Source organism: Narcine bancroftii, unplaced genomic scaffold (genome assembly GCF_036971445.1).
Source record: "Narcine bancroftii isolate sNarBan1 unplaced genomic scaffold, sNarBan1.hap1 Scaffold_776, whole genome shotgun sequence".
Lineage (NCBI taxonomy): Eukaryota > Metazoa > Chordata > Chondrichthyes > Torpediniformes > Narcinidae > Narcine > Narcine bancroftii.
The window spans coordinates 9,628-21,252 of NW_027212281.1; the positions used below are offsets into that span (position 1 = coordinate 9,628).

Below are 11,625 nucleotides of genomic sequence, written 5' to 3' on the forward strand. Positions count from 1 at the left end.
GTGGGATGAAACTGGAGCACCCGGAGGCAAACCACGCAGACGCAGGAGAATGTATAAGCTCCTTACAGACAGCACCGGATTTGAATCCGGGTCACTTGCGCTTAACCACTATGCTAACTGTACCACCCTTTTTCTCCCCCCACAAAGTAGTCTTTCGTCATGCTGAAGATGAATTTAGCTTATTATGTAATGATGTCACTTCAGTGAGTTTTTGTCAAAAGAAAGTGTCTAGTGGCTGGTTTTCCACAGCTCAACTCTTTCTTTTTCTGGATTGTGTGGAGGAATTTCTAAGTCACTGTGTCTTTATATAGAGGCTCTGTCTGCCTGCTCAATCATTTGGAAATTGTGCCATGTTGTTATCTGTCACCCAGGATGAGGTCATCCAGGTGTTCAGATAATGGCTGCCTCTACCTAGCACCATCAGCGAAGTATAAATGGACTTTCAACATATTGCACCTTCAGGAAACCTGCTCTGTGCATTGGGGCTACGGGGTCTGGCTCTAGAATATCAGAAATTCATTGCAGAGGACAGTTTGAAATAATAAAAACCAATATAAATGCTAATTTTTTTCCTTCTATTATCTCAAAATTGTACCATGAGCCATTTTATTAGTGTAAATTTAATTTAATACTCGGCCCAGGGTATATTTAATAATGAAAATGACCAGCAAGGATTCCTCTTTCCTTTAAAATGGATGAAGAGCAAGAAGTCACATTTGCAATGGCCACTGAGAAGTGGGAGGGACTCAATGGATCCGGCAGCATTCATGGAGAGAATTAGTCAGTCAACATTTTGGGTCGAGACACTTTTTTAAACGTGGGGTAATCATTATTTATTTATTTTCTAAAGACATTCAGCACAGTAACAGGCCATTCCTGTAGTATTAAAGTGAATATTAAAATGATTCAGAAGCATTAAAGTGAATTAAAACACAAAATGGAAGCCAAATGCTGGAAAGATTAAGGGGGGCACAGCAGGTGGGCTACAGACTGGTATGACCTTCGAGAGGCACCAATAACTTGATTGCAATGTAATACACCAAGTGTTTAGTTTATTTTATTTATATAACACATTTAAAACAACTCACATTGACCAAAGTACTGTACAGATCATAAATTACATCGTAACCAGCTACTTAAAGTGCAGAATAAAACAGGTACCCGAGGTTCAGAATTGTACATATAACATGGTAGTAATCAACAATCACCCCTAAACGCTTGTGAGTAAAAATCCAACTTCACCCTGGATTTAAGAGTTGAAGGGGCTGATTTGATGGAGGGAAGAATGTTGTTCCACAGTTTGGGGGTTGAAATAGCGAAGGGGCGATCTCCCCTGAGTTTGCAATTTAAGCATGGAACAACCAAGCATCCTAAATTGGCCGATCTGAGGTGTCTTGAAATGGAGTAGGGCGTTAGGAGATCGGGGATGTAGGAGAGGGCTTGTCCACTGGTGGCTTTGTAAACAAACTGGAGAACTTTAACATCTATTCTGAGCCTACTGACAGCCAGTGAAGGGACCAGAATAGGGGTGATATGGTCCCTCTTCCTGGCACAAGTTGCACAAAGTGCTGAAGAAACTTAGCAGATGAAGCTCCAGAGATGATGCATGATCTGCTGTGTTTCTCCAGCACTTTTGCATATTGCAGATGTGTTTATTGATACCTTTTTCTTTTTTTTGTGCACAATTATCTTATCAGAAACTCTTGATATTTTCAGGGTGATTAATGCAGGGAAAAGCACACATAACGAAGACCAGGGTTCCTGTCAAGTGGTGACAGTGAAGAAGAAAACAAGTGCTCCGATCACACCAAGTAAGAATTCTGCAGTTAAGAGGAGGTCGTCATTACCAAACGGGGAAGGATTACAGTCTAAAGACAACTCAGTAAGTGAAGCTTCATTCTTCTTTGTAAACACTGGGGGAAGAATAACACATATCGATAACCCAGAAACATCTATTAGCATGAAACAATGGATTCCAGTATGCAAATACTGTGTGATGCAGAGTTCGAGCATGCAGTGCACAATCATTCCTTCTGTCTATCTTACTTGGCCTCCTTTCTTGGGGAAGGATATACTGGGTTTGTAGGAGGTGCAGAGGTTGTTCATCAGGTTGATTCCAGAAATGAAGGGGTTGGCTTATAAGGAGAGATTGAGTTGTCTGGGACTGTACTCACTGGAATTTAGAAGAATGTGAGGGGATCTTATATAAAATTCTGAAAGACATAGATAAGATTGAGGTAGATAAGTTGTTTCATTTGGCAGGGGAGACCAGAACTAGGGGATACAGCTTAAAGATTAAGGGCAGTAGATTTAGGACAGAGATGAGGGGGAACTGCTTTTCCCAGAGGGTGGTGAATCTGTGGAATTTGCTGCCCACTGAAGCAGTGGTGGCGAGCTCAGTAAACATATTTAAGACAAGGTAGGATGGATTTCTGCAAAGTAAGGGAATTGAGGGATGAAGGAAAAAGCAGGTAGGTGGAGGTGAACCTATCAGCCATGATCTCATTGAATGGTAGAGCAGGCTTAACAGGCCCAGATAGCCTATTCATGCTCCTATTTTTTGTTCTTGTGTCAATCAGTCCAAGCCAGCTGCACATGGTTCTTGTCCTACACCAATGCATCTAACCTTCGCCAGCTTATTTTTTCTTGGGCCCTTTATGTGTGTTCTAAATTCTTCCACCTCACCCACTGCTGAGAGTAATGATTTATATTGTTTTCATCATACTCAGGGAAAAGAGAAGTGATCTGAATACCTACGGTCCCCACTTGTAGATACTGCACAAGTGGAAATGCAGGGTGCCTGAACACAATCCACTGGAGGAACCCAGTGAGTTGAACGGCATCAGTGGTAGAAAACAATGAGTGGTCGATGTTTCGAGCTGAAACTCTTCATCTGGGCTGAGGAAAGTTTGAACAGAAGCAGAGTAATAGAGGACCAGGTTGGAAGGGTGAGGCAGGGGCTGCACACGGGATTGGTGAACTGAACAGAGGCAGAGCAGTGGCTGGGGCCAGACACAGGGGGGAGAGAGGTAAGGGAACTAAAGGGGAAGGGTGGAGGACGATGTGTCAGACAGGGTAGAGTGTGTGATTAGAAGAACAAAGGCTGCCATTACTGGAAACTGATAAGTGAGAACTGATAAGTGGTATAAAGGGAGATCCATGGGCGGGGTGTGGGTGGTTGAAGAGAGTGGAAGAAGTAGTTGGGAGGGCGGGGAGATGGATGGATGAGAAGGGCAGAAGGAGAGAGGGATTCGCTACCTGAAATTAGAAAATTCTATGTTGATACCATTGGGCCATAGTCTGCCCAGGCAGGATACGAGGTGATGTTCCTCTCGTTTACGTTGGTCCCCCCTCTGGCAGTGGTGAAGACCCAGGGCAGATTGGTCAGTGTGGGAATGGGAAGGGGAATTGAAATGGCATTCAACCAGGAGTCTAGGATGGCCATTGTGGATAGAGTATAAATAGATGATCTATCATGGTGGTGTCAGGTCAGCATCCAGGTTATTGTTTAATTCTGTTTTTCCCTTTGATTTTAGCTGTTTATGCTTTATTTGTTTGTATAATTCCTTGCTTGTCTGGAAACTTTTAGTAATTTAAATTTGTCTGCAGTTTCTTTGTTTAAAATGTTACTTATATGTTAGTGGTTCAGTAAGTATCTATTCAGCCGGCTTCTTATCAAAGCAGGTCTTCACTTGTGAATTTGCGGGGGTCTTCTTCTATATCCAGTACTGCCATATATCTATATCAGAGAGACTGGTTGCAGACTGGGAGATAGTTTTGTTGAGCATCTTGGCTCTGTCCATCACAACAGTGTGGATCTGCCAGTGGCCACCCATTTCAATTCCCTGTTCCATTCCCTTGCTAACATGTTTGCCCATGGTCTCGTGCACTGCCAGACTGAGACCACTTGCAAATTGGAGGAATAGCACCTCATCTTCTGTCTGGACACCCTCCAACCAGATGGCATCAACATCAACTTCTCCAGTTTCCATTAAACCCCCCCCACCCTTTGCCCTGTGGCCTTTTTCGCAGCACTCATTCTGTCTCTCTTTTCCCGTTTCGCTCTGTCTCCTTTTACACAGCAAAAATCAATTCTCACCTTTCCTCTTATATTCAATTAGCACCTTTGGACTGTTGGTCTGGACGCCTTCCCCCTCCCGTTATTCAAATGCCTTCCTTTTTTTTGGTTATATCTTGAAAAAGACCTCAGGTTCAAAATATTGGTTATATATCTTTACCTCCTATAGATGCTGAGTTCCTCTAACATGTGTTTTTACTACAATTATAAGCCCCTTTCACACTGGCACCCTGTCTCAGTATTGACGGCCAATCTACCAGTTAAGGGTTCAGTGTGAAAGCTCTTTAATTGGCACACAGACGTCCTGGGTCACTGACGATGCCTGTGTGCCAATTAGCCCAGTGTGAAAGGGACATAGGGTATCCTGGGATAAAGTAGTGACACGTTGATTACGTTTTTGCATGAGTGCAGGAATGTGAAGGGAACAAAAGAGTAAAAAGAAGGTATTAACTTTGCCAACCTATATAAACCTTCATAAATGTCTAAAGGACCATGGGAAAGTCAAAGCAGGAGAGAGCGATGGCAGATCTACCCTCCCAGAATTCTGTGCAGCAGAGAAACCCCTCCATGAGTGCTCCGTGCATACAGCTCTCTCCCTGCTGCACAGAATTCTGGGAGGGCAGGTCCATCATCGCGCTTTCCCATAGTCTTTATATATTGTGCGCTATTGCCATTAGGACTTTCCCAGTGTTTATAAATTGTGTGGCAATACTTTCCCATGGTCTGGTGTAAATTTATAAAGGCTTATCTAGGTCAGCACAACAACAGGGTCTGAAGGACTCATACTGTGCTGTACATGAAGCTTAATTATGTTATAATTAGGCATGATTAATTTTGTTTAAATACAAGATCATAATACATTGATCAGGATTTAGGGCAGGTCCACCATCACTCGATGCGTCATGACGTCATTAGTGGAGGATAGAATCCCCTATCCCCAGGATGAGTGTGAAAGGACGCAGAGAACCGGTTAAGTAAAAACATTTTCCTTACCAGTTCACTGAATGGCCAATCTACTGATTCTTTGGCTTGGCTTCGCGGACGAAGATTTATGGAGGGGGTAAATGTCCACGTCAGCTGCAGGCTCGTTGGTGGCTGACAAGTCCGATGCGGGACAGGCAGACACGGTTGCAGCGGTTGCAGGGGAAAATTGATTGGTTGGGGTTGGGTGTTGGGTTTTTCCTCCTTTGCCTTTTGTCAGTGAGGTGGGCTCTGCGGTCTTCTTCAAAGGAGGTGGCTGCCCGCCAAACTGTGAGGCGCCAAGATGCACGGTTTGAGGCGATATCAGCCCACTGGCGGTGGTCAATGTGGCAGGCACCAAGAGATTTCTTTAGGCAGTCCTTGTACCTTTTCTTTGGTGCACCTCTGTCATGGTGGCCAGTGGAGAGCTCGTCATATAACACGATCTTGGGAAGGCGATGGTCCTCCATTCTGGAGACGTGACCCACCCAGCGCAGCTGGATCTTCAGCAGCGTGGACTGATTAACCAGTGTGAAAAGGGCTACAGTAGAGGCAATTTTCCCGAGCTCACAAGGCAGCTTGAAAGGATCCGACCCAGTCAGCGGGCTCCAAAATCAACCGGGTCCCTGCCCTACCTCAGAGGTAGTCAGGGAACCCAGTTAACTTACCTAGGTTGCGTCCATTGGCGGCTTGAAAACAAAAATGGCCGACCCAGTTACTCCTGTGATGTCAGCGTTTGCACACAGGTGTTACAGGGAAACCCCAGCTAAAGTGTCTGCCATTATTGGGGGAGAGAGGGGTCGCTGCCACATGGGTGGGCACAATTGGGGCAAGTGAGGTTGCTGCTCCGGGGGGGGGGGACGGTTGCCACGATCAACGGGGGCAGAGGGGTTGGCTGCTGTGGTGGGGAGAGGAGTGGGGTCGCTGCATTCCCCTGAGTGTATGCCATGTCATTTAACGCATCATCATGGAGGCGGGACCTCTCCCCCCCCCCCCCCAACCCACCGCAGCTTAAAAGGTGTGAGAAGACTTTTGCCCCAGAAATCACACCTGGGTCCCAGGAGGGCTACTCAGGTGCTGTAGCTTAAAAGCACCTAGTGTCTGCAGACTTCTTTCACTTCTTATCAAACCCTGCTGGACCAGTTTGCAGTAGAAAATGAGCTATTTGATGGAGCATAGACTGATCCTGTCTGACCTGTTGTATGATATACTGGCTCTCTTCTTTTTCTTTGGCTTGGCTTCGCGGACGAAGATTTATGGAGGGGTAAACGTCCACATCAGCTGCAGGTTCGTTTGTGGCTGACAAGTCCGATGCGGGACAGGCAGACACGGTTGCAGCAGTTGCAGGGGAAAATTGTTTGGTTGGGGTTGGGTGTTGGGTTTTTCCTCCTTTGCCTTTTGTCAGTGAGGTGGGCTCTGTGGTCTTCAAAGAAGGTTGCTGCCCGCCGAACTGTGTGGCGCCAAGATGCACGGTTTGAGGCGATATCAGCCCACTGGCGGTGGTCAACGTGGCAGGCACCAAGAGATTTCTTTAGGCAGTCCTTGTACCTCTTCTTTGGTGCACCTCTGTCACGGTGGCCAGTGGAGAGCTTGACTTCCAAAGAACCTTCATCCATGTAGTGCATGCACGGACTCCAAAGTCTCCTGGAACACTTCTCCATGAGGCTGCAAAAGCACCACTGGCAACTCAGGGGATGTCTTCACATCCTGAGGCAGACACAGCAAGGATCCCAGAACTAAAATCGTGAAATTCTCAATCCCTTCATTTTTATTAGGATTTGGATGGACAGCATTTAAATTTTAGAACATGTACTGGGTAATTCCATTTCTAAGCATCTGTCTATTTGTTTTGGGCACAAGAGTGTTTGTATGTCCTGGGCACGTGATTTTTCTTTCATTTGTCCATTGATCAATTTGTAATTAATGTTTCTACTTGAACAGTTACTTTCATTACTAACCTTTGCACTATCAGCAAGTATGGAGATATTGGGTTCTAGTCAATCTTGGAAGTCATTGATATTGATCATGTACGGCTGGAGGTCCTTGCAGAATCCCATAAGCCAGGTCGTTACTTAACCTTCATATCTTGAGTTTAATCCTTAAGCAGTTTATAGTGAAGGACTTTAGAAATCCAAATAAAAATATCCACATACATATACTGCTTTAATCACCTCCTTGAAAAATAAACCAAGGATTTAATGAATCCTGTGGTCAGTAGAGAATGAAACACAAAAGTCTTTAGACACTGTGTGATTGCAGTGAAAACATAGAAATGGTGGAGGAACTCTTGCAGCAGCCATAGGAGGTAAAGATGTATTAGACATTTTGGGCCTGAGCCCTTTTGTCAAGAAAATGAGCATGCCATTGTTTCTTTGTCCTGTTAATTACCTAAAGCTATTTGATGGAGCACAGACTGATCCTGTCTGATCTGTTGTAGAATATACTGGCTCTAACCTGAAGAATTTTGCCTCATTCTTGACTTCCAAAGAACCTTCATCCGTGTAGTGCATGCACAGACTCCACAGTGGGTGTGTCACTGGTGGTCAACAGGAATTAAAGGAATACTTAAGGGGATCTGTGGTTGAAAAGGTGTTGAGAACTGCTGCTGTAAATTGTTCAACCTCTAATCAACAGTCTTTTATGATTATATTGGATTCAACATTTGATTTATTGTCATGTGCACAAGATACACAAAAGTGCTTCCTTTGTCTTTTGCCCTGTGAAGGCAAAGAATAGCCAAGTAATCCAGCACCATTATTAAATATAAGAAAGAGAAGCAAAAGGGAGAGTCTCCTTCAGAGACATCAAGTAGCTATAGATCTCACCCACTCCTCTGTTGTCCAAATAACCTCCGTTGTAAACCTGAGCTCAAGACCCCGTATCCAGATCGCACCTTCTCAACCCCTTATTCCGAATCCATAAATTGTTAGGAAGCCATCAGTGCCTGAGGCTTTTTGGGAGGCCCAAGCACCACACTTTTTCAGAAATCCTGGATCTGATTCCTGGTTGCCAGAAGCTAGAGGCCACTGAGCTGAAGCCTGCAACAGTAGTCATATTTATCTGCTTGTGTTCCATGCAGCAACTGTGTGGGACTGACAGAAGTTTCTATGGCCATAGCATTCCTGCAGTTTGGCCCTGACTGATCTGGTCCATTGGCCTTCCTTTTCCCTAAAGTTCTCAGAGCTATTCTTCCTCATCAGTAACTCCTCTTATTGGTTTACATTGTACTGTTCCTGATTTCTGTCATTTGATCGCTCCTCAAAAGCTTCAGCGTCAATTCTCCTCCATGTTTTGTGAAAAGTACCAGTATTTGCTGAGTCATGTTTATTTTAATTTGTTTCAAAGACAACAAGAAAGAAATGTTCATTTCATCTGGCTCAAATGATCCATTGCAACCTATCAGATGCTTGAGCCATTGATGTTAAAATAGGATTGATTTTTTATCTGGGAACCGTAAGCCTTGAATTGGTTCTGATAAAGGGACCAAGTCCATTGTAACTAAATCTTTTGATGATTCATAGTCAGTGTACATTAAGCAGAGGGAACAAAGACCTTCCAAAAGGTTTTAAATAGGTAATGTGACTGGACAAGAAGTTAGTGGATGGAAAACAATGTGGGAAAATGTGCAAGGAATGAATGTTTAAGGAAGATTATAGTTTATTATTAATTTTGTGACAATATCGTATAAATAGTTCAATGGGGCGAGTGAGTGAGTGAGAGTGGGTGTCAAAAGGAGTGCTACAGAAATATTACCTAAGTCATTGGTGACTGTACCTAGAGTACTGCACTGTTTTAGTCTCCATATTTTAGGAAGGATAAAACTGCCTTTGGAAGCTGTGCAGAGATGATAATGCCCAGGGTTGATTCCAGGGATGTATGAAAAGAAGTCAAAAAGGTTGTACCTTTACTGTTTGGTATTGAGAAGAGAACTGATACAAGATTATGAGGAATATTGTCTGGGTTAATACTGAGAGGATGTTTTGGCTAATGGGGTGATTCAAAGTCAGCACAAATTTAAGATAATTAAATCCATTCTGAAATTTAAAAGCCAGATCAGCATTATTCTGCAAGATCCTCCAATTCTGGCCGATGTGCTTCTGTGTCCTGTCATTGAATATCATTCTTCTAGCTAACTTGTCCCATTGCTCTGAAATAATCTCTTAGTTTTCCTTCACTTTGCTCTTTCAAGCCTATCTTTTGGAGCAAGAGGACAAGGTTTCTGATAAGGGATCCCCTAATTAGGGCAGATGGAGACGAGGGGAAATGTTCTTGGTCAGACTCTGAAATTCTCTCCTCAGAAAGATGACATTATTGAACGTATTCAAGATGGGAATTAACAGACATTTTAACTAACAAAGTAGCTTAGTAATATCGAGGGAGAAGGAGAAAGTGGTACTGAGGCCAAAGTTGGATCACCCATGATCTTGAATGGTGGAGTAGATGGGAAGGGCTGATTGACTTCACTGCTTTTTCTTGTGTTCTAATCTGGTCAACTTGATTCAGGAGCCCTTAATTAGGGAAGGTATTCAGTGATGTAATGGGAGCTATGGAAATAAATTTAAGATAATAAATCCATTCTGAAATTTAAAAGCCAGTATCAGCATTATTCTGCAAGATCCTCCAATTCTGGCCGATGTGCTTCTGTGTCCTGTCATTGAATATCATTCTTCTAGCTAGCTTGTCCCATTGCTCTGAAATAATCTTTTACCTTTCCATCAATTTTCTCTTTCAACCCCACCTTGTGGACAAGGCTCTCTTAATATCTTCTAATGGGGTTCAGCATCACCTCATTTGATTGATTATATACAATGAAGCACTTCAGAACAAATGCAAGTTCCTGTGAATTTCATTGGAACTTTATTAATAATCGACCTTATAATTTTTTTGAAAACTCACAGATGTAAGCATTGGCATGTGAGCAAACCATTGAAATTATGTGCCATAAGAGTCTGAGGGGTTTCTCAACCAGTGGCCATGGGCCACTTGTGGGCCACAGTGTGTTTCCATATAGGTGTTTAAAAATGTTAAATAAAATACTTTAAATTAGATAAATGTGTTTTTCCTACAGAACTGCCTTTGACTTGAAAATATTGCTCAGTCATTGCCACTAGTAGGCCATGGCATGTTAGGCCAGAAGCCAGATGAAAAAGGTTGAGAACCACTGGTAAGGGAAGATAAATGAATGGCTGCGGGGAAGAGCCAGGTAACTGTACAAAAGAGATGGTAACGTTAAAAATGAGTTTAAATGCCCCTTTCCTTGTTAATCCCATGATTCTATCTTTCTTACCATCAGTGGTCAATTTAAGAATGATAAGGTTGAAAAATACACAAGAATTGCAGATGGTGAATTCTTTCAATAATGAGAAGCTGAAGAAACTCAGTAGGTCATCCAGCATCCATGAAGAAAAATAGTCAATATTTCAGGTCAGGACTTTTTTGATGAGGAGACAGGGAGCATAAAGGAGAGGGAGGAGGGCTACAAAGGTGATGGATACCTGACAAATACTATTCTATCAGCTCTTAACCTCTTCCCAACCCTTCCCACTCACTTCCTTTGCTTGCAATCTCCCCTTCCCACTCTCGAGAAAGTGTGCTGACCCAAATCAGTGACTGACCATTTTTCCCCCACGAATGTTGCTTGAATCGCTGAGTCCCTCGAGCTAACCTGTCTGTTTCAGAAACAGTTAGGTGTGTTCTTCAGCTGTTGAAATTCCACAAGACAGTGCAGATTGCAGGTTGTATCACTGATATGTTCTTTCTTAATGTAGGAATCCGAGGGCATATCATTTAACTACTGGGCACTTTTTGATGGGCATGCAGGAACAGGCGCTGCCATTGTGGCCTCCAAGCTCCTCCATCATAAGATAGCGGAGCATCTGCAAGAGGTGACTGGTGTGCTGCGCAACTCGGCAGTCCAGCCTCCAACCTGCCTCACTGATGAGTCTGAAGTGGTGGCCAACACAAGGACATTAACCAGAGCTGCCTCACTGAGGGGCTCAATGGGGACCCCCGGGTCACCAAGTAGCCCTCCCACACGCTTCTTCATTGAGAAGAAAATTGCACACGAGGGTTTGGTTATCGGAGCAATCGAAAATGCTTTTCAAGAAATGGTAAGTGTTTTTATGAGAGTCATTTAAAGCAAGTTTTGCAAAGAGTCTTCAGCACAACTTTCATTGATACTTCTGTGCTGCAACCTATCATAAATGTTAACGTTCTTTGTATCTTTTGGATTTAATAGCTTGGAAATCCAATTATTTTTGATTCATACGTCACACGTAGAGCTGACATGGAGATAATCTAACTGATCTCTCTCTGCAACTTTGTTCTCTGTACTACATTTTTTTTATGGCTGCGCTATGTACGAGTTGACGAGATGAATGCATGCAAAACAAAGTTTCTCACTGCACTGCAGTATATGTGTCAAGGAACTTGAACTTGATTTCTGGGTAAGTTCATACCCACCAGGAAGTCAACTCAGCTTTTTTCAATCTGCAAATCAGTTTAGCAAATCTGACATTTTCCAGAGTCATCTATAAACATAATGAGGTCACAACTCGTGCATCAGTTGGTTCCTCCCTATCTAGCAT

The 11,625-nt window shown here is 43.4% G+C and overlaps 1 protein-coding gene across 1 annotated transcript; it reads left to right on the forward strand.

The window, feature by feature from the left end:
* The first annotated feature begins 434 nt into the window (after window positions 1-434).
* Window positions 435-11,175, forward strand: LOC138751162 (protein phosphatase 1H-like). The gene is made up of 3 exons (XM_069913218.1): window positions 435-531; window positions 1,698-1,882; window positions 10,807-11,175. The coding sequence occupies exons 1-3, from the start codon at window positions 435-437 to the stop codon at window positions 11,173-11,175; spliced, it is 651 nt and encodes a 216-aa protein (XP_069769319.1).
* The last annotated feature ends 450 nt before the right edge of the window (window positions 11,176-11,625 follow it).